The sequence below is a fragment of the Trifolium pratense genome, linkage group LG7, assembly GCF_020283565.1.
Source record: "Trifolium pratense cultivar HEN17-A07 linkage group LG7, ARS_RC_1.1, whole genome shotgun sequence".
In the NCBI taxonomy this organism is placed as follows: Eukaryota; Viridiplantae; Streptophyta; class Magnoliopsida; order Fabales; family Fabaceae; genus Trifolium; species Trifolium pratense.
Window position 1 is genome coordinate 21,455,480 of NC_060065.1, and position 24,268 is coordinate 21,479,747.

Consider the following 24,268-nt stretch of genomic DNA (forward strand, 5'->3'; position numbering starts at 1 on the left):
TTTCTCCTCTCCTTTTTCTGAGTTTTGGTTCCTTTTATTTATACCCAAAAGTTAGGGTTTGTTGATGTGTTTTGGGAAGGAGTTGACTTCAATTTTCTCCTTTGTTAGAAGCAATGTTCCGAACGGGCAAAAAAACAAATCTTTGAGTTTGTTGTTCAGTGCTATGCAGGTTGTGGTTTTAACATTTTGTTCTTGTTCTGTTGTGCTGCAGGAAAAGAAAGAAGGGAAAGGAAAATCCTTTCTGGGTTCAAGGATCATGTGCCTGACCTTGCTGTTCTTGGACAATTTGATTTTTGATTTTTTTAATAAAAAAGATAAATAAAATAAAGTGAATAAAAAAAAAAAAAAAAAGCAAAGAAAAACGTAAAGAAAGAAAAAGGAAGAGAAAGGGTTTAGAAAAATAAAAAAAAATAAAAAAAAATAAAATAAAAAATAAAAATAATTAAAAATAATAATAATAATAATGTTAAATAATAATAAATAAAAAAAGAATAAATAATAAAATAAAAAAAAAGTACTTGAACAAACAAATGAGGTATTTTAAAATATCTCTCTGCCGAAATTTCGTTAGAACGTCGCGACTGATTAAAAAAAGACGACAGAAAAATAAAATAGACGAGAAACATCGTAGTCAAAATTTAGGGTACAACACTATTATTATGGAAGCTGTTTGTTTAGGTGTTTTACTCTTAGTGAAAGGAAACACTTGTTTCTATTCATTGTTTGCTATTGAAACCTATTCAACTTTCCCATTGCAGGACATTAATGAAGAATGGATTTAGGACAAAACTACTTTTGTTATGATGGTTTGACGAGGCAGAGGTTAAATGACGGTATGATTCGTGGTCCTCATCCCAGTTGTCATGTATACATGATCAAACTGTATAATTTTAATTCAAGTTCTCATTGTCAGTTTCATTTATTTTTATCCATAGTTTTTAACTTTGATTTGATTGATATATGATTCTGTAGGGACCTTTTTTCATACAATCTGAAGAGTGAGCTGTGGCTAGACATTACTCTATTGGCCTTGAACCAAGGATATCTGCCGAATGTATTACTCTTCTTGATAGCCAGGTTCTCATCATAATATCCAGGTTCCTCTTATCTAGTTACTTGAGCATAAATGTTTTTTCAATCAATGGATTTCGCTCCTCCAAAGTGACTCACTTTGGAGGGTAAAGTGACAACATCTATACCCACAATTATAACGGTACAAGAAATTAAGACTGCTAAAAAGCTAAAAAAATAATTGCCAAATCTAATTTAAAGAGAACAAAAATCCTAAGTCTAGCTTATTAATAAATACAGCACCTGTTCTAGTGCCTGAAATATAGAAGATGATAATTAGAAGAATAATATTGTACCTCTTTGAACCTTAGATGCTAAATATGATATTTGAGATTAGATGATCACATCTTTGATAAGTTTGATTGATGGTTTTGTTCCTCTCATTGATGTGAAATATGATATTGAGCCTATATGACTCTAAATTCAAAAAATTGGAAGAAGAATATTGTGCTTGTTCGACCCTTGAATACTAAATTTGATAAGTTTGATTGATAATTTTGTTCCACTCATTAATGTGAAATATGATATTGAGCCTGTATGACTCTAAATTCAATAAATTGGAAGAAGAATATCGTGCTCGTTCGACCCTTGAATACTAAATTTGATATTTGAGATTAGATGACACAAGATTTGAAAAGTTTGATTAATGGTCTTAAGTCTTGATACATTAGATGCGAAATACGATGACTTTGTCCCCAGACGACCCTTGAATACAAAATATATGATGACTTTGTACTTCGATGACCCTTTAATGTGAAAAATGATATATAATGGTTTGTAGCTCGATGCCTCTTGAATGAGAAATATGACATATGATGACTTTGTACCTCAATGACCCTTGAATGTTAAATATGATATGTGATGGTTTTGTGGCTCGATGCCTCTTGAATGAGAAATATCGTTTATATATGATGGCCTTGTGCCCCGATGACCCTTGAATGCGAAATGTGATACATCATATATGATCGTTGTGTCTCGATGACCCTTAAATGCAAAATATGATGTATTATGGTTTTGTACCTCGATGAACCTTTAATGCGAAAAAAGATATATGATGGTTTTGTGGCTCGATGCCTCTTGAGTCTTGAATGAGAAATATGATATATAATGACTTTATACTTCGATGACCCTTGAATGTGAAATATGATATATGATGGTTTTGTGGCTTGATGCCTCTTGAATGAGAAATATCATATATATGATGCCTTTGTACCTTGATGACCCTTGAATGAGAAATGTGATACATCATATATGATGGTTGTGTCTCGATGACCCTTGAATGCGAAATATGATATGTGATGATTTTGTGCCTCAATGACCCTTTGATGCGAAAAAAAATATATATGATGCTTTTGTGGCTCGATGCCTCTTGAACGAGATATGATATATAATGGAATGGCGCCCTCAATGACCCTTGAATGTAAAATATTATATACGATGGTTTTGGGTCTTAATGATCCTTTAATGCGAAAATGATTTATGATGGTTTTGTGTCTCTGTCTCTTGAATGAAAAATATGATATATGATGGCTTTATACCTAGATGACCGATGAATGCGAAATATGATACATGGTGTTTTGTGCATCGATGACCCTTGAATGCTAAATTTTATATTAGAGATTATATGACCCTACATTCGATGACCCTAAATTGATATCAAATCTATATGACTCTAAACTCAATAAATTGAAAGGATGATAGTGTCTCGATAACTCTTAAATGCTAAATTTTATATTAGAGATTATATGACCTTAAATTCGAGAAAAGTGTGAGATAGTAGATGATGTGATATATCTGTTGGCTTTTGTGTGGTGTTTCGTGATAATTAAACTGTACAAGAAAGGATAATGGACTCAAACGATTTGGAGTGTGAAAGAGGAATCACTATACTGAGTAAAATTACATCTGTGACTTATAAAGATGGCAAGCTAATATAATTGACATTCCTGGCCACTCTGATTTTGGTGGTTCAGTTGAGCGCATCTTGAATATGGTCGAAGGAATCCTTCTAGTGGTACTTACTCCAACTCCTTTACCAATTCACCGAAGATCCAATGCTGCTTAAAATGTAGCTGGCTTCTTGTACTATATATGTTTTTTCAAGCTTCTCTTTGTTTGTGTAGGTAGATTCTGTCGAAGGGCCAATGCCGCAGACAAGATTTGTCTTAAAGAAGGCTTTAGAGTTTGGTCATGCGGTTGTTGTAGTTATGAATAAAATAGACAGGTCTTCTGCTTTGCCTTGAGTTTGTCGTCAATTCTACTTTTGAACTCTTCATTGAATTAAATGCAACAAATGAACAGTTATGCTTATGATATAACTCAATTAGTTTGTTTTCTGTGTTTTACAAATTGGGTTCATACTTGGAATTCGAAGTCTGTAGTGTCAGTAATCAGTTAACTATGATTTCTTTATTCACAGTGATCTGTGGGAAAGGTATAAAGTCATTAAGATTTCGAATGTTTGCTGGTAAATACACACATATCAGCTGTGTGTGAGTGATTGTAATTGTTTCAGTATATGTAATGTTTTTTCTGTCTTTGCAGTGTGACTTTCAGGTAATATATGCAAGTGGTATAAAAGGGAAAGCCGGGTTGTCCCCTGAAAATATGGCAGATGACTTTGGCCATTGTTTGAATCCATCATGAGATGTATCCCTGGACCACGTATTGATAAAGATGGCTCACTCCAAATGCTTGTTAGTAGCTGTTTATGGTATTGATTTTATTTTGTATATTTAATATATAAAAGTAACTGGTAAGCATGTGCTCCTACTAATTTACTACCACATGGGAAACATAAATAACAGAAGCAATTGAAAATTATTACCATTTGATTCAGCTGAGCCAAAATATGCATGACAATCCTGTCTAATTTCTATTTAACTTGGATCGGATGATTCCATTTCCTTATAGACACGACCATTTAATAAGTTTGTGGGAAATGCTCTGTAGTCCATTATAGTCTTAATAAACCTTAACAAAATTTGAAACACTAACAAACTCTCAAGTTTCATTTTTAAATATCATGATATGAACCAAATTATGTGAAGTGATATATACAAGACCTAATCTGTAGTCTTATCATATACTTATTCATCGACTAGGTTACAAGTACAGAGTATGAGGGACATAAAGGGTGTATAGTAATTGGACGCTTGGAAGCTGGAGTTTTAGAAAGGGATGGAGGTCAAGGTGGGTATTCCTTTTCCTTCAATTTTATTGTTTAATTTCTGAATTCCTCCAAGGTAATAATTCTTCGCTAATTGTTCAGGTATGCACTTCAGAAGATTCATGTAGATATGCAAGAGTTAGCGAGCTTTATGTATATGAAAAATTCTTTAGGGTCCCTGCAGATAGAGTGGAGGCTGGTGATATATGTGCAGTATGTGGAATTTCTGATATTCAGGTAAAGGTTTAGGGCTTTAGATGAAGTGCATTATCTTGTCTTTAAGCAACCTTATAGTAGCCATTACAACTCAGATTGGGGAGACAATTGCAGATAAAGTGACTGGGAAGGCACTACCTTCCATCAAGTGGAAGAACCAACAGTGAAAATGGCTTTCTCCATAAACATTTCACCTTTTGTCGGTCGTGAGGTATGTATATAGAATAATATTTTATTTCCGTCAAAAGAGGTCTTCTATTTATGCTGTTGATATCTCTTGATACCTTTTATTGGACACAATAGTTGCTATTAGATTCGCCTTCCTTTGTAATTTTTTAAGTTGTTTCACAGTTATGTAATAAGAGACCATCTAAAACTTATTTTGTACTTTCCAGGGAAAGTATGTTACCAGTAGGAATTTTAAGGGACATGCTTGATCGTGAACTTGAGCGAAATCTGGCTATGAAGGTTGAAGATGGTGAAACAGCCGATACATTCATTGTCAGTGGTCGTGGAACTCTGCATATCACTATACTCATTGAAAATATGTAAGTGTGTTTGTGTGTGAGTATTTCTTGTTAATAATCCAATTTCTTCAAATAATGTTAATAATCCAATTTCTGGCTATGAAGGGAAGGATATGAATTCATGGTTGGGCCTCCCAAAGTTATTCAACAAGAAGGTGAGCGACAAAGTGATGGAGCCGTACGAGGTAAATTTCCAATCAAATTTTTATTGCTATTAAAATATAATGTCAAACATCGGCCATGGCTGATATCGGTGGTGGAGTTTTGGGAAACTGATATGGCCTTTTGTGAAAGATGGCAGCGCCACGGCGTTATATGTCGGATTTTTGGCTCTCCGCTATGGTCTGCCATCGATAACATTGAAAATAACTGTATTTGGTGTCATTAAAAGCATAAGATGGATCTATGTTATGGCCTTTACATTATTTTCTATAACCACTTTCCTATAAGTTAGCTTCTAATGACCGTGTACTTTGAGAATCAACATTATTGGTTATACATACATATATATATATATATATATATATATATATATATATATATATATATATATATATATATATATATATATATATATATATATATATATATATAAGATGTTGTTATATAAGAAATGCAAGGCTTTGCTAGTGCAAGGTAAGATTTCCTACAATAAATTCACAATGAATCTAACTATTCCCATGACCTTGTCATGGTGGTAGCTTTATGGTTCTAGGTTGCCCTTTTTCTACATAAGAAGTGTCTATTCATTTTAATGAATTGAGCTAGGATATTACAATCAAAATCTGGAACTTTTGTTATTTTTTTTTGTATGTTAGTTAAATTTTGAGATTGTTAGTTAAATTTTTGTGTCATTTAAAAAGTTTAGTTATGATAGACCGAGTTTTCTCCAAAAGCGTTCGAGTCCCTTCACACTTTTCATACATATTTTAATTCGTGGAATGGTTGCAGATTGCAACTGTGGAGGTACCAGAAGAGCACATGGGAGCGGTTGTTTGAACTTCTTGGCAAGAGACGAGGGCAAATGTTTGATATCCAAGGAGTTGGGTATGTAAATTGCTTTCCTTCTATTTCTGTTGTGATATATTTTCTTAGAGAATCTCCATTATGGTTAGGATGTCGTAGTCCTGTGGTGGTTTTGTATGTTTTGTGGTTATGTATTTTGTATTGATATTGATATACCTGTATCCTTATCCTTCTAGAAGTGCTTCTTTCCCTTTTCGTAAAGAAAAAGAAAGAAGAAATGCGGCATTCTGATGACAATACAATGTTATGTCCAATACCCAAATTTGTATCTGTGTCATAAATACTCCTAGGTTCCGACATCACATTGTTTGTAATTTATGTGGTTGTATTTTATCAAAATCTAAGATGTTGATCTTTTTTATGTATCATTATTATTTAAATGAATATCAAATTCCCTCTAAGTTACAGTTCATCCTACAGTTTAGAAGATTTTAACAGTTAAAATTAATATAGCATTCTGTCTAATGATTTCAATATTTATTTCTGCTAGATTGGAGGGAACTACACTAGTCAAATATAAGATCCCAACCCGTGGTCTACTTGGATTGCGGAATGCAATTTTAACTGCTTCCTGAGGGACAGCTATTCTAAACACTTTTGGGCCGGTGATATGAGCACTCGGGATTTAGGCTCGCTGGTAATGTTACACTTATATTACTGTTTACGGTTCTTTTGAGTGCCATTGTTTCATCCATTGATTAATGATATGTGCTGGAATACCTGGTTGCTTTTGAGGGCAGAACTAGTACTTCTTATGCAATCGCAAGTTCACAGGAGAGGGGGCAAATGTTTATTGCTCCCGGAGTGGAAGTGTATAAAGGTCAAATTATTGGCATCCATCAAAGGCCCCGGGGACTTGGCCTTGAATGTTTGCAAGAAAAAAGCTGCAACAAACATTCGTTCCAACAAGGAACAATCAGGTGCGAAGTAGCTCCGTTGCAATTAACATGTTATGTGAAATACACAAATTGAAATTAGAAGTGGTTTGATGCAATTTATGGTTCCCTAAAGTCACCTTATTAGGCCACGTGGCACCACATGTCATGATAATATTGGGCCAGTTTTGCCATCACGGACTAAAAAAAACTATATTTGTAGGGACTAAAATAATTATATTTAAACCTTAATTAAATATTTGTTTTGACCATTATTTTAATCCCAAGCTATTTTGTTTGCAACTATTCTATACTCTAGAGCTCTTTTCTTTATAATTCTCCAATTTATTATCATATAATAATAATAGTTTAAAATTGATGTTCTTGCAAATTATTAGTTTATCATCTGCAAGTGTAAAGATACTTGGTAATTCATTTTATGGTATACTGTGTAATTACTATGTCTACGGATTTATACAAAGCTGTTGAATATGGCCTTTTCAGATTATGACATGTTTTGAATCCTAGGTTGACATCATTTTATATGGTTCAATATTTTGTGAGTCTAATATTTATTAGAAAATATTGCATCTACCATCCTTTAAGTTATGTGTTTGTACCACATAGGTTTTTTTGTCACACATAGGTTCATCAAGGGACAAAATGTTTGCACCGTTGACTTTTTCTTTTTGAGTTTCTGTTAAATAAAAAACCTTTATCATCTTCAACTGAATAGCAAAAATTTTCCGTAAAGCAACTCAGAAAACTTTACATTGATTGTAAGTGTTCAGTATATGTAATGTTTTTTCTATCTCTGGAGTGTGAATTTCAGGTAATATATGCAAGTGGTATAAAATGGAAAGCAGGGTTGTCTCCTGAAGATCTGGCAGATGACCTTGGGCCGTTGTTTGAATCCATCATGAGATGTATCCCGGTACCACGTATTGATAACGATGGCTCACTCCAAATGCTTGTTAGTAGCTGTTTATCATATTGCTTCTTGGTCTTTAATTTCAATTATTCTATTGATTTTATTTTGTATATATAATAGTGACTGGTAAGTATGTGCTCCTACTAATATACTACCACATGGGAAATATAAAAAACAGAAGCAGTTGAATTTCTACTTAACTTGGATTGGATGATTCCATTTCGTTATTGACACGACCATTTAATAAGTTTGTAGGAAATGCTGTGTAGTCCATTATAGTCTTAATAAACCTTAACAAAATTTGAAACACCAATAAATTCTCAACTTTCATTTTACTTAAGAACGCCGAGTCTTTGATATACAAGATAGTTGATCCTTGAACAGATAAATGCTGGAGAATTTCAGTTTTGTGTAAAGTTCGGTTCAAGATGAAAACAAATGGAGTTTGGTTCATAATTTTTTTTATCAATTTGTTTTAATCATTTCATGTTTTAAACAGTTGGACCCTGCTAGATCGTAATTTTTACAGCTACAAACTGTTCAGCTTTAGGGTAACGTGAATGTTTAATCAGGGTTTTAGATAATTAGAGAAATAAGGACAGGTAGCAAGTGAGCTGCGAGAGAACTGCGGCTCTACAAAACGAAGTTTGTAGATCCTCGAAGTTCTTCATTGTTGTTCTGTAATCAATTGAGATTTTCCGCATTCTTTCTAATATAATACTAGGTTGCTGTCAGAGCACCATGTTATATGGCATTTTTATTCGAGACAAATACCACATGAACTGAAGCTAGAATTTCTAGACATATATGATTATATTCTTAATAATGGTTTCACTAACTTCTTTGTTAAGAGATTCCTCTTCATAGTTTTGAAATGGTTTATTTATCTTCAGTTCTTACATAAAATGATCATTTGTTTCTCTTTCTATTGAAGATGGACCTGATAGCACAACTAAATTACCCTTATATTGTGGAGTACAAAGATGCTTGGGTGGAGAATGTAAGGACATAGACTACTCTCCGCCTCTTTTGATTTTCATTTTTACTTTTAGAGATTATAATAAGGTTTGTATTTATTTAGATGTATAGACTTATTTCAATATTTAAAACTATATTTAAGACTACTTAATATCTATGCTATTTTCATGATTTGTAGTAGGACTATATATACATTATAAGCGGCTATTGCGAACGTGACATGTGAGTGTAGTTACATCCGTTAGTGACAGTGAGTATTGCTAGAATAAATTAAGGAGCTGAGATATAGTTTTATTTTATTATAGAGACTACCATATAATGATACCTAAGAGGCAAAATGTTTTATTAGCAATCGACGAATTCATGATTTAACTAAAACCTTAAGCTATTAGGTAATGTAAATGTTCAAAAAATGGTTTTCATAAATCTTAACACATCTATTACAGGTGAAAGCGGACCTGAAATGTTGATAAACTATAAAATTAATAAACCTCTATCATGTACTAAAATCACACTAATCATTATACTGAGTTTTACCATAGTCTTGGGGTGATAAGTATATCAATGACTCTTATGGCTTGTTTTTTTTTTTTGATAAGCGACTCTTATGGCTTGTTAAATAAGTTAGACCTTAAAGTTTAAGCTATTAGACCTGATGAACTGAACAGATCATCTCATAAAATTAGTAATTTTAATCACATCTAAGATTGAATTGAAATACTGTTGGAGGTTTTAAGAATACTGTTGAGTATTACCCACCATATACATCACATTTATTTTATGTTCTTATGAGCATTATAATCAATTAATTAAACTCAGGCTTAATGATGGAATACTGCATTTTTGTGGGACAGGGCTGAGAATATACAGAAATCTCGAGGATCTTTTTTTCCAGAGGATAATCGTTGATATTTAATGTACCATTCCTTACTGTTTGTTTTGGCGGAGGTGAATGTAAATGTAGTAAACCTCTTCCAAACAGTCTAATAAGTGCTTATGCCAGTAGATAAGCTGGAATAAGCAATTCCAAACAAGTCCTTCTATAATGTTTTTCTTATACAAGCATTGTTAGCTCAACCTGCATGCTATTTTCTCCTGTAGAAAGTCTGCAAATGGCTGACTCAATTGTTGCTAGCTGTCGACTACCTGCACTCTAACCTTGTCCTCCACAGAGATCTTAAGGTATTAAGCATTACCTATTTCCGTATCCTTGCAAAGAAATCCTTATATGATGTTTACATTAATGCAAGTTCATTTAATTTCAGTGTTCCAACATATTCCTCACCAAAGAAAACAACATTCGTCTAGGTATGAATGCATGCACTTTAGAAGATTCATGTTGATATGCAAGAGTTAGCGAGCTTTATGTATATGAAAAATTCTTTAGGGTCCCTGCAGATAGAGTGGAGGCTGGTGTGCAATATGTGGAATTTCTGATATTCAGGTAAAGGTTTAGGGTTTTAGATGAAGTGTATAATCTTATCTTTAAGCAACTTTATAATAGCCATTACAACCCAGATTGGGGAGACAATTGCCGATAAAGTGACTGGGAAGGCACTACCTTCCATCAAAGTGGAAGAACCAACAGTGAAAATGGCTTTCTCCATAAACACTTCACCTTTCGTTGTTGATATCCTGATGCCTTTTGTTGGACACAATAGTTACTATTAGATTTGCCTTCCTTTGTAATTTTTTAAGTTGTTTCACAGTTATGCAATAAGAGACCATCTAAAACTTATTTTGTACTTTCCAGGGAAAGTATGTTACCAGTAGGAATTTAAGGGACAAGCTTTATCGCGAACTTGAGCAAAATCTGGCTATCGAGGCTGAGAAGATGGTGAAAGTGAAACAGCCGATACATTCATTGTCAGTGGGCGCAGAACTCTGCATATCGCTATACTCGTTTTTTTTCTGACGTTACACTATACTCATTGAAAATATGTAAGTGTGTGAGTATTCTATTTCATGAAGAATACACAGACCATTGATTTTACAGATGCTGTTGGGTCCAATATTCGAATTGATAGCAGAGGACCTGGAGTTATGCGCACTGTTCCTTGTTTAAATGAGGTTAGATTCTGATCGAAATGTTTTTTCAAACTATTTGCAGTTGCAAAAGCTTCAATTTTCCTTGGGGTTCTAAACATGATTTAACTTTTTGTCAAAACTATTTGCAAGAAAAACCATGGTACGGAGTTTTCTTTGATTTCATAGTATGAATTCATTTGGAAATTTATTTATTTATTACGTTAATCTACACCTTATACGAATTGATACTTAACAAAAGATGATACAAATGAAATCTAGCCTTGATATATTTATTTGGCTGTAGGCTTTTTTTTATTAACTGTACATTACAACAATACTGTTATGACATAAGCATGTTGATTTTCATTGGCTGCCTCTGAATCACATTATGCATGTTGTTTGAAAAGCTGATGTTGAATTTCTCTTTCTTTCCTGGTATCAATTTGGTTACTTTCTATCATTTGCAATAATTCAACTGATGTGGTGTGGGTTTTGAAATTTAAGTAGAAAAAGATCGTAGCATCACAATAATTTTTATTATGCTACTAAAGGACCTGCCTGAGCTGTTATGCATTTTATTTCTAACTGAATAGTTATACTTTCAAAAGAAAACATGAGGATTTCACTAAGCTTTTAATTATGGGCAGTTGCTTTATGGAGGACTTTTAGTAAACCAGTCTTTTGGAAAGGGATGTCTGAGGGAAAACCGGGTGGTTTTAAGTGTTATTGGAACCTTTGCCCATTGGTCATGAATGGAGTAACTATAGAATATACTCCCTCCGGCCTTATTTATAGGCAAAAGTATCTTGTTTCACACCTATTAAGAAATTTGTTAGTTTTACTAAATTACCCCTTATAATACATTAAATTTGCATTGAGATTTGTAGTAATGTCAAAAAGTTGAACAATTAATTAGGGGTACTTTTGGAATGTTAACAATTAATAAAGTTACTTTTGGTAGCTTTTGCTTATATTTGAGGCCACCTTTTTTCATTGACTTTTGCTTATAAATAAGGCCGGATGGAGTAGACTGTAGACTATTTTGCTATAACATAGCATACGTCGATGTGTTTTTCAAAGTTTTAGATTTCAGGCCAATTTTTCACAAGATAGGGTTGTGTTGAAATTTGAGAAAGTGAAGACCATATGCACAGATTCCCACATTCCCTGTACATGGCCTGACAAATTGTACACTACAAATGATTTTGCTCGTAACTCCATGTAAGGATTTAATTTTAAAAGTTCACTTCATTGAATCCTCATGTTTTGTGGTGAATCCATTTTCTAAGAGCATGATAAATAATCAAATAATATGTCAATCGCGTTAATTTTCATTTATAAAAACATTTTAGTGTCCTTACTTTCTCTGGGTTACGATTAATATGATTCAGTTTGACAGATTATTTCAAAATTTAAGCTTTTTGAAAAAACTTGGTGCTATTATTATGGAAGCTTTTTGTTTAGGGGTTTTACTCTTAGTGAAAGGAAACATTGGTTTCTATTCATAGTTTTCTATTGAAACCTATTCAACTTTCCTATTGCAGGACATTAATGAAGAATGTATTTAATGCAAAACCTGCTGTTGTTATGTGGTTTGACGAACCTATTCAACTTTCCCATTGCAGGACATTAATGAAGAATGTATTTAATGCAAAACCTGCTGTTGTTATGTGGTTTGACGAGGCAGAGCTTAAATGACTGTACGATTCGTGGTCCTCATCCCAGTTGTCAAGTATACATGAACGAACTGTATGGTTTTAATTCAAGTTCTCATTGTTAGTTTCTTTTATTTTTCTGCATAGTTTTTAACTTTGATTTGATTGATATATGATTCTATAGGGACCTTTTTTCATACAATCTGAAGAGAATAGAGCTTTGGCTAGACATTGCTCTATTAGCATTGAACCAATGATATCTGGTGAATGTATTACTCTTCTTCATACCCAGGTTCTTCTCATCATATTGACCAACTTCATTGCTCAAGTTTTCATTTTTTTCTTCTTATCTAGTTTTCGGTCAGATAATTAGAAGCGATGGATCTTTAACAATTTATGTGCTGAGTGGATAATTCTTGTCAGTTGAATTGGCTCATGAATTTCAATAGAGTAATTCATAGTAGATGTTGAATCAACTAAGTTATCACAGGTGAATTACGACGTGAAGAAGGAACGTATAGAAATATGCGACATCGTGAGGAGACCAGGAGTATGAGACGACCGTAAGTGGTATGTATAGATGTGTCGCGAGACTGTAAGATGTGGTAAAGTGTTAAATACAGTGGTGCGTCTGATGTCACGAAGTGATGCAAGTATTACTTTGGGATGTCCAACGGTAGGAGTGACAACAAAAACAGTAACGTCAGATAATATGAGACGATGTCTGACACTGTCCGGGAATCTCTAAACTAAGGCTGCAATGACGCAGTCAAGAGGATGCTAGTAAGTAGTCGAATCAGAGTGCGCAACAGGGAATTCGTTGAGAACGTAATTAGCAGGTTGCCTTTAGGCCAACACCTCTTGGAAAGAGGAAAATGACTGTAAGATGACTAATGAACGTATGGCGAAGGTAGTATGCATGCTTAAACGCTTGAACCCATGAATCTAAAGAGTAAAGCGGGAGATGCTAACGTGTCTGGAGCGTTTGGAATAAGAAGTCACGAAAAAGGACTAATATAAGACGAACGCATACCCAAGAGTTGTATTAACAGACTGAAGTTGAAGGTTCATGAGATGTATAAATAAAGGTTCTTAGAAGTAATCAGACGAAAAGTGTAGTAAGGTGTGGTGAGTAGTGACCTTTTAAACCCGACCCGTATCCGATGACGTTGAAGTCGAAAACTCGAACGATTACCCTGATGTTGAGCGAAAAAGTTCTTCAATCTCGAGAACGAAATTCTTTTAAGGGGGGTAGATTATAACACACCGATCTTAATTAATAGGAATATTATTAATTAAAAAATATATGTTTGGGTTAAATAATTGAGAATGAAAAATAGTAGAGAAACACCTTGGCAAACTAGTAATATATGGGTAAACTAGATGGCAATTTTATTTCAATTGATATGGAGGGACACTTATAATAAGCCAATAAAGATAAAATTCAATTGCTAGTAAACTCTCTTTCCTCCTTCTTCTCACACTTGAAACACCAACAAAGCTAGTACCAAAATGGGACAACACTATACACCTATAAGATGAGGAAGAGAAGACCCAGAATACTATTCATTATTTCTACAGAGAATCAGTTTCCATCTCTTTACTTTCTCTCTCACACTCTGCAGCAACAACAACAAACTCTTCCCCTTCCTTCGTTGCTAACTAGCGTGAAACACCCTCTCTTAGTCTCTTTCCCTTAGTTAGTAACTTCAGATTCTTATTCTTTTAATCCTCCCAAAAGATTATACAAATATCCCTACTCTCTTCTACACTTGGCCGTGTATCTTTCTCTCTACCCATTCCACCATGATGTTTGGATTTTCTCTCAACCAAGAATGCATGTATGAAATTCTCTGAGGTTAAACTAGTGATGAAGTGTGGAATCAAGGTAATAAACAAAACTCTATCATGAATATCAAGGCCTAACTCATCCTTACAAACCGAGTGTTGGCCGCTAACAAACTCATTCCTTCCCTTCTCTCTTCTTTCAGCCGAAGCTCTAGCACTTAAAGGGGAAGCTTCAAATTCATTTTTATCCCTTTAATTTAGTGGGCAAAGCATGATATCTCATTTGGGTGTAAATGCATGTAGTTGAAAGAATGGATTTTGGAAGAAATTAAAGAATAAGCTGAAATGGTACAGAGTTACAGAGAAGATTGAAGATTCAATTACATGCATGGAAAAATTGGAATTAAAGCTCCAAATCCAGGTGGGTTCTTAGGTTCCTTACCTTAAGAATTAATTAGAAGTTTAGTTTCCCCAAAACTCATATTCTTGCATGCTAACATTAGGCTAATTTAGGATATTTAGAGATAAACCGTAATTGGATAAATTAATGGTTGGAATAAGTCCCTACATGTTTGAAATGATGAAAACTCATGGAATCTAGTGTAAATAATTGATTTATAAATTGTTGGGAATTGGCTGTATTGATAATCGGTGCATACATGTCTCTGTAACTGAAAACGTGTATCCTAAAGCTTATGAGTCGGTGCAAGCAGTGCTTGAATTGGTGCATAGTTTTCAGGCTGCAGCTTTATAAATCCTAGGAATTCTTGCGTTGATACCTACCTTGCATGGGCTGGGTAGTTCACAAATCTGAGATAACCGAAAAAGCAATTTTCAAGATAACCGAGCCTTTTTAGCCCCAGCCCATGTAGCCCAAATTAAATCTGGACTGGGCTGGGCTAGTCCATTGGGCTTCAGGCCGGCCCATTATTAAAAAAGTATGCCATTTTTGTGAAAATAATATTAATAAAAACATAAAAAATCTTGTATGATTTGTTTATGATTTTTTTCCTTGAATATTTGTAGTCTATCTCGGTACATCTTGTGCCGAGGAGAGTTTTTTATTAATATATGATAGTTATGACAGATTTTATAAAAGGAAACGTGGGCAGAACAATACAACTAATCATTCCCTTATAGGAATGTTTCCTTATTTAGCGAGGGAAGAGAAAATAAATCTAGATCTGATTGATTAAATAGGATAATGTTTCCCTGCCATTATTTTTTATGCATGATTGTTGGTTTCGGGTCTCTGTAATGTTTCTTTCCTTTTGCTGCAACTAGTACTCCTTGTTTTAGAGGAAGCTTTAACAATATTTGCTCATTCAAAAAAAAAAAAAAAACAGGTTAACCATTATATGGATACCAATTGTTAGTTGGTTCGTGGTAATTGATATTGGATTTGGTAGGGAGGACCACATTTCGATTCCCACAACTGTAATTGAGAGCGGTTGAAATCATTTGTTGTTAGAACTAGCTTTCGAACTAGATTAGGTGGTTTAGTGGAACCGGATATTGAGTGGTGAAAGGAAAAGGAAAAACAAATATTGTTAATAAGACGCTAAAATAAATATCAGCACCGACTCTACTCCAACAATATTCAACTTTTTAAAGAGTTTTAAATAATGGGCTATATCTGTACCCGAAAAATAATAATAATGGGCATTTTGTGCTTTATTATTTGGTGAATTCACCTTATTATTTTTATCTTAATTTTATGGGTTGGAGCGAATAAATCTAAAATGGAATGTCATGTAACTAATTTTCATATGCCCCTAAGCCAGTTGACAACTGTCTTACTAATAAGGTGATATAGCTCTCCAATGCTAAATTACAAGTTTAACAAAGATCAAGATTATAAGTCACTTTTGTCAAAAAAAGATTATAATATAAGTCACTTGGTCATAAATCAATATATACATTGTATGAATAACCCACAATAGTTTTTTAGCAATATATATATGAGGAGGGTTATATTGACTCCAAGAGTAACTTTAAAGAGTTACTCCACATCCCCACCCTTGATTTTGTTTAGATCTAATGGGCTAAATTTAATTCTCAATAATAATCATAGACCTCATCTTCCCTAATTATTCTTCACAACATTATGATTTCCTCTTTGTCAAAATTAATACTTTCCTTTTCTTTTATTCTATCAATTAAGGAACAACATAGGTCCCTAGATCAAAATCGTCAGGAAGAAGAAGAGAAAGGTTCTTGACATATTCTTCTTTAGGGTTAGGTTTAGTATATATAAGATTACCATTAATCTTAAGGAATGACACTTGACATTCTTGATAATGTTTACATGTCCTTATATAAAATCATCAACAAATTCAATCTGTTAAAAAAATCAACAAATTCAACTTGTTATTTATAGAGATATGTAATGTTACTTGACACATTCTTTTTGCTTTCATGGTTAAGAAATCATTTTTGCACAATGCACATGAGATTCGAAAGAATATGTGGATATTGCTTTTTCTTTTCTTATTTTAACAATTATTAATTGGGGAAACTATAAAACTGTCAACAAAAAAAAAAAATCATAAATGTGATGAGAAATAATTGGGGAAGATGAAGTCCATCATTATTAATGAGAATTATTTCCCTAATTACTTCCGTTTACTAATAAAAATTTATTTCCAAATATAATAATAATATAATTAATATTCCCTAATTATTTGGTGAATCGAATTGGGGGGGAATATGTAACAACTTATTATTCTATAAATTAAGGTCCAAAATCCTGAATTTCTTGTACCAAGACATATTGTCTAATTTTGTTTTGATAATTTTTGTCCCTCAACATGTCACTAAGCAATATTTTCATTGTCATTCTCATTTGTTGTTCTTCACTAATTCATAATGTTGTTTGTATTGATTATGGAACAGCTCTTACAAAAAGTTTGTTGTTTTTTGAGGCTCAACGTTCAGGTCGGTTGCCTTCTAATCAAAGAGCAGATTGGAGAGGGGATTCTGCCCTTAAAGATGGTCAAGATGTTGGGGTAAGATATATATAATTATATAGTTTTTTTTTTTACATTTAATTTGCTTTCATTTTATAATGAAAATGTTGAAGATATATATTTCATATGTGATATATATATATTCATATATTTTTATTATAAACCAAATCCATGTTTGAGTTAGTCTAAAATTTAAAAGAAAAAAGAAATTGACCTTTCTTTTTCATTTATCAGCTATTCAGCTTTCATGTTCCTAGGGTTAGTGTACTGCAACAACATAAAACGGTTGTTTTGCCTTTAATACCCTAAAGTTTAGTGTATAGCGTTGCCTTATAAACTCTAAAATTTAGTGTAATGTAAAAAAAAAAATTAGGCCTTGTTGTTAAGCCAAAATTAGACATAACAATATAATCCATATTTGTATACTCACCTGAATTCGTCCCGACTTAGACCCGACTTCGATAGGAAAAACTCAAACTAATTGAGATTCAAAAGATAATGGCGATTGAAATGTAATAGGGACACTAGTGCTCACTCCAAACCCCCCCTATTTGTATCCGGATTATATTTTTATCTCCATTAACTTAGAAATTTAAACCATTAAATAATCATATTCATTTATTTATTGTTATTTTTTAATCAAGCCTTGAAGAAACCATTTTCTCAATTTTATTTATTATACTTAAATAATACTTTTTTTTTTGTCAAGTAACCTAATGGCTAGAAATTCCTTATGGTGGATAAGTAGGATGAACGGGGTTCGAACCCCCGACCCCCTATATATATAATATGCAATGTCCTGCCAACTGAGCTAAGCTCACGTGACTACTTAATTAATACATATACACCATGTACTAGAATATTTTTAACCACTTTGACCAAAAAAATAATATTTTACACTAAATTAAAAAAAAAAATGTTACATTGATGTGTAGGTTGACCTAGTAGGTGGATACTATGATGCTGGAGACAATTTGAAGCTAGGATTTCCAATGGCCTTTACCATAACAATGCTATCATGGAGCACAATAGAGTTCAAGAACAAACTTGAAGAAAAGAATGAACTTGAAAATGCATTATCAGCTATAAAATGGGGAACTGATTATTTAATGAAAGCACATCAACAACCAAACACTTTATATGGAGAAATTGGTGATCCTGATTCAGATCATCAATGTTGGGAAAGGCCAGAGGATATGGATACACCTAGAACTTCTTATAAGATTGATGAACAACATCCTGGCTCTGATCTTGCTGCTGAAACTGCTGCTGCTTTGGCTGCTGCTTCCATTGCTTTTCGATCTGTCGATAAAAATTATGCATCATCAATGCTTCTTCATGCAATACAAGTATGGTTTCAGCATGCCTCTATTATGTGCAAATTATTTATTGTTTATAAATCTTTGAATCGACTCTACAAAATGGGCTTGTAATAAGGTGAAAATTATCATTACTTTATAAACTCATGTCCAGATCATCTCACATTCGATTTGAGACTTCAAAAAAGATGATTGGTCTTTTCACGTCCAGCATTATTGGACTTTTCAAAAAAGATTATTTAAAAAAAAAAGATTATTTATATGGTATGTGAACTAATTAAACTTTTTTAAAATATTTTTTTTAGAAATAACTATGTATTAAATAGGAATTATCTTTAAATTTTTTATTTTAGTTTTTTTTTATTCTTATATTCTGTTTTCAAAGTGGATTTCAATAAAAAAGAAAATTACACATGATCTTGCATGTAAGGATCCATCTAATATGAGCAACAAAAGTTTTCAAAGTGAACCCACCATTTTTAGAAAAATAATATATTTAAAAAACGTAAATGACATTTTTCTAAAAATTGTGGGTTCACCTTAAAATTCATTTTTTGAGGTCCATATATTAGGGAGACCAGTTTACATAGTATTTTTTGTTTTGTTTTGTGATTTAAATTAGAATTAAGAAATAAAAATAGAGCTTCTATCTTTTTTTTTTGTTGAAAATTTCTCATTTTGTTTTCTTGCAGTTATTTGACTTTGCAAACAATTATCAAGGCATATACCATAATAGTATCACACCAGCAGCAAAAACATATTCCAGCAGTGGATATAAGGTGAATTACTTAATCCTTTTAATATTTTATTTCAATCTATTGAAAAAAATAAGAAAGTGGAAAATACAAAACATTTTGACAATATATATGTAATAAATAGTACAATTCTTTTAATAAAAATAGAGAAATAAATAACTTAAGGCACATTTATGAAATTTGGAAATTTATTTTGTACCAATAGGATGAATTAGTATGGGCAGCAGCATGGCTTCATCGTGCCTCTAGGTTGAAAAAATACCTTGATTACCTTGGAGGTGCAGGAGACACCGGGGGTGCAAGAACAATGTTTAATTGGGATGACAAGTATGTTGGTGCACAAATTCTTGTTGCAAAGGTATAAATGTATCAATTTAATAACATATTTGTGTTCTTATATTGTTTTCTTTGTATATATTATTTCAATAATATTTTTTTGTTTCCATATTCCACACCCATATTGCATTGTTATTGTATTGTGCTATAATTATATTACGGAATTTCAGTACAATTTTATGAAATGAATTTTAAAATCCAAAAGACAAAAAAGAATCAACAAGTCCTTAGTGTTTGAAGTTTTTTTTTTTTTTTTTAATGTTTTCAAAAAGTAAAGTATTTTTGACAAAAGACTTAAAGAAAAAAGGGTGTGAAACATAATAATTGTATTATGAAGAGTCTTTTATTGGGATAGGGGTTTAGTGCAGTCGGAAATTCACTGATTGCAGTGCAGTCGGTCACATGTCAACCATCTGATTAAGATCAGACTGTCCAGATTAATTGACTGCATGCAGTCAACTTCACTGAATCCAAATCCCTTTTATTGAGGTGGTGTTTAAAGTAAAAAAAAAAAAATGTAGAAGGATTTCTCCTCTCTTTTTTTGTTTTGTTTTTTCTTTTCCTCTTTTATAGGTTTGACTTTAGTCCCCAACTATTTTACTTTTCTTTTCTATGTTTCCCTTCTCTTTTTGTTATTGTTTATGTTTTTATATATCTACGATGTCACAGTTGGTTTATCATATGCTCCCTATTTGCTTAAAAAAACGTGTATTTTATTTTTGTTGATAAAAATAATGTGCATTTTAAATTTGTCTGTATATTTATTACTTAAATATTATATTGTGCCATGCAGCTTATTTTAGAGGGAGATGTGGAGTCTTCAGATAATTGGGCTAAATATAAAGCAAATGCAGAACAATTCATATGCTCATGTGCACAAAAATCAAACCAAAACTTCCAAAAGACACCAGGGGGTTTGTTATGGTTTCAACCATGGAATAACAATCAATATGTTTCAACTGCTACTTTTGCAATGTCTACTTATTCTCAATATTTGTCTGCAAAACAAGTATCTCTTCAATGTAGTGGTGGTAATCTTAGTCCTTCTGATCTCAAATCTCTTGTTCAAGCTCAGGTAATTTCATATCCATCCATATTTAATTTCATGTTTTAAATAATTATTACCATTTAAATTTAATGAGGTTTGAAAATGATTTTAATAACTTGAAGGAAAATTCATTTGGTCGTATTTTTAAGTTTTGAAATTTTGTAGGCATTTTTGAATTATATATATATATATATATATATACTATTAATTTGAGTGTTGTTAGTTTGCGAAATTGTTTTTAAAATTTTACCAATTTTTAATTTGGTTTGTTCTCAACTTTTGTATTCTACAAATTTGAATGGATTTTAATATAGACGGGATTTAAATGTAAAGTATACAATTTTTAGTAAATTTTAATAAAATATTATATTCATTTTTTTTATTATTATAAAATTTGATGAGTTTAATTGTTGTGCATCGTCGGTGTAAATATTTTTTACACATCTAATGACGCGTTGCCAAATCATTTAACGAATGTGACACATCATGTGTTTTTAATTACCATACATGATGTGTCGGTATATTATTGGACGCATGTGCAAAATAACTTTAGACTGACGGTGCATATAAATTAAATTCAAATTTGATTGTTACTAGAAACGGTAAAAATCCATTTTTAGAACATTTTCTTTTTGTTTTTTGACTGCTTTTAGAACATTTTCTAAAGATCAGTCTTTAGACCATTTTTAAAAGGTTTATATCAAATTGATATTTTTTTTATACATAAAATGCTCTTAAAATCTCTCAATGTCCCAGTTGACAAACATTCATATGTTTAATATTATATACTAATTTTTATCTCTTGTAAAAAATAACATGTAGGTGGACTACATATTGGGTTCAAATCCAAAACAAATGAGTTACATGATTGGATATGGATCAAACTATCCACAACAAGTTCATCATAGAGGAGCATCAATTATATCAATTAAGAAAGATAAATCACCAGTAGCATGCAAAGATGGCTTTGACAAATGGTTCAATAAAATTGAACCGAATCCTAATATATTGGAAGGAGCTGTTGTAAGTCCAGATCAAAATGATGGTTTTACAGATAATAGGAATGATTATCAATTAGCAGAACCAACTATTGTTTCTGTTGCACCTTTAGTCGGTGTTCTTGCTTATTTAGCTTAAATTTGTAGGATAATTGTATTATAGCACGAAATAAGTGTAACCTAATAAGTTTAGATACTAGTTTATTGTCATAGTTAAATTAAGTGTAACCTAACGATATCATATGGCAATTGGCAAAATCCTCTAAATATCATATGGCATATGGACTTAAAACCCAGACATTAGACTCAAGTGGTTAATGAGCTCCACCTAGAATGAATCATTTGGAAGAACCATATACCTGCATCTGGGAATCATTTTTGGCCAGTCTTTACTTACCTCGTGATCAATTGCAATCCTTGCTCGTCAAAATAAAATGATTGATGCATTTGCTAAATATGCAAATATAGATTTAGATTTAACATATATATATTGGGACAAAATATAACAATTCAGTTGCGATCTTGTGACAAAATGAATGAATTGTGTCTAAAATTTTGTCCCAGCCAAATTGCGACAAACAAATTGCAAGGAAATCAATTTGTCGCAAATTTCGTCCCATATCTAAATTGGGACGGAAATTCCAATTGTTGCATGACATATTCATCATTAGTCCTTCATTATAAGGCAGTCGACGCATTCACACAATAATTAACTTCTCTATACGAGGGCATCACACACACACACACACACTTCCCAATACATGCTAATGAGGCCAACGATTTTTTGAATCAACGACCAACCCTCCCTGGCACTACATTTTCTAGAATTCATCGAATTCACCACTATGTTCAAATCAATCAACATTAAGCTCGACTTTCTCGAAGCCACGCTCTTCCACCATGCTTAAACCTTCGAAAAAACACCGGAAAGTTCCACTTAACAAATATTGGATAATGGATATCTGATAGCATGTGTCTCAACTTAACAAATATTGGAGATGTTCGAATACTATCTTAGAATTGAGACCTATGAGTGTCCTCCTCCTTAAAGTCCCAGTCTCTTGTGTCAATTTGGGTGGACTAATTTAACTTCTTCAACAAAAAAAGTATCTTAGAATTAGGGGTTAACCTAAATCAATATATGCTTGTAAGATGATGAGCGACTCTACTTATAAACTCATGTTCAGACCGTCTCACATTTGATGTGATTTGTTTATGATTTTTTTCCTTGAATATTTGTAGTCTATCTCGGTACATCTTGTGCTGAGGAGACTTCTTTATTAATGAAATTCTGGTATAGCAGAACCAGATGTTGTATAGAATGTCGAGACATCTGGTCTGACATGAATAACACGGCAAGGCATATAACATTAAAACGGATACTGAGAAATAATGTTTGATCAGATGTTCCAACATTCAATTTAAAGAGAATGTCATACTTAATGTTGGAACATCTTGCGAAACATAATAAAATCAACAAGTAAATAAACTGCACAGGAAATTGTTAACCCAGTTCAGCCAACCTGCCTACTCTGGGGGATACCAATCCAGGAAGGAAATCCACTAATAGATCTAGTCACTAAGACCTCCAGCAAACCCTTTGAATTTACGTCTTACACTAAGACCTCCAGCAAACCCTCGGTTTACGTCTTACACTAAGACCTCCAGCAAATCCTAGGTTTACGCCTTATGACCTCGACACTACTCATGCAACTTCTGCCTAGGAACTCCTAGACATGAGATCCCATCTCACTTCCACACAGCCAACACAACCTGTGTTGTTCATATAATGTTGAATAAAATGTGGCGACAATCACCGTGACATATTTTACTCTTGCTTAAAAGCTTCGAGTAAATCACACACAGTTAACTCCGTACTTCAAAGCTTAGGAGTAACCTTAAAACATTACAACTCAATAAAACACAGTCCTACTCAAGTATTAAATCAATACGTGAGAGGCTCACAAACACTATCTCCTTGCTTAAAAGCTTCAGAGATATTACAATACTCTACTCATTACCTAAAGGTTTCTGAGTGAGGACATAGTGACCATCTCACAACCTGAGTGGTTCACTTACACCAACTCTCCTAGAGAGTGGCTTAAAGACACGAAACCCTAAAGACTACATCTTTGATGAACAATGGTTTCGGTTCATCAAATCTTGGCCTTGAGTCTTCTTTATATAGACAGAGCTAGCACGCTCCTGATCTTCCAAGATAAGCTTCAGAACACAGCTGGTCTTTGAGTCACGTCCAGCTAAGCAAATCAGACCTTAATAAAAACTTTCCTAAAATAGTTGATCCTCTTTAGGAAATAAACAATGTGTTGAATCATTCCATTAAGTCTTGATAAGAACATATCTGCACTAATAACATCTTGATCAGATCAAATATTGATATACACGTTTGTAGAGTGGATTTCCATATATAGCAGATACGTGTAATAAATGCGCGAGATTTGGGCAATCTGACTGTCGTACCCAAACATGTTACAACATTTGGTCCAACATCTTTTGTACCCAACATGTTGAAACATTTGGTCCAACATCTTGATTGTATATTTGTTTTAGCAAAATGG

General features: G+C 32.8%; 1 protein-coding gene and 1 pseudogene across 9 annotated transcripts; both read left to right on the forward strand.

Moving 5' to 3' along the window:
- Positions 1-772: 772 nt before the first annotated feature.
- Positions 773-5,488, forward strand: LOC123896048 (annotated as a pseudogene).
- Positions 5,489-7,752: 2,264 nt separating this feature from the next.
- Positions 7,753-21,983, forward strand: LOC123895523 (endoglucanase 14-like). Of its 9 annotated transcripts, XM_045945914.1 has the most exons (14): positions 9,568-9,741; positions 9,895-9,975; positions 10,059-10,101; positions 10,181-10,237; positions 10,547-10,863; positions 12,447-12,570; positions 12,661-14,364; positions 14,468-14,685; positions 17,202-17,272; positions 18,169-18,582; positions 19,245-19,331; positions 19,513-19,665; positions 20,437-20,718; positions 21,514-21,983. In XM_045945914.1, the coding sequence occupies exons 8-14, from the start codon at positions 14,649-14,651 to the stop codon at positions 21,826-21,828; spliced, it is 1,359 nt and encodes a 452-aa protein (XP_045801870.1). In that variant the 5' UTR covers positions 9,568-9,741; positions 9,895-9,975; positions 10,059-10,101; positions 10,181-10,237; positions 10,547-10,863; positions 12,447-12,570; positions 12,661-14,364; positions 14,468-14,648; the 3' UTR covers positions 21,829-21,983. The 9 variants fall into 9 exon arrangements, with proteins under 9 accessions (XP_045801866.1, XP_045801864.1, XP_045801865.1 ...); XM_045945908.1 differs by having other exon boundaries at positions 9,566-9,741; positions 14,468-17,272; XM_045945909.1 differs by having other exon boundaries at positions 9,566-9,741; positions 12,661-12,768; positions 12,967-17,272.
- The last annotated feature ends 2,285 nt before the right edge of the window (positions 21,984-24,268 follow it).

What these genes read in the sequence shown, in the direction of transcription:
- LOC123895523 (XM_045945910.1), top strand. Translation starts at nt 17,075, where the DNA reads ATGTCACTAAGCAATATTTTCATTGTCATTCTCATTTGTTGTTCTTCA. An exon ending in TGCTTCTTCATGCAATACAA is followed by an intron (nt 18,583 to 19,244) that starts GTATGGTTTCAG and finishes GTTTTCTTGCAG; the next exon opens with TTATTTGACTTTGCAAACAA. An exon ending in AATCTCTTGTTCAAGCTCAG is followed by an intron (nt 20,719 to 21,513) that starts GTAATTTCATAT and finishes AATAACATGTAG; the next exon opens with GTGGACTACATATTGGGTTC.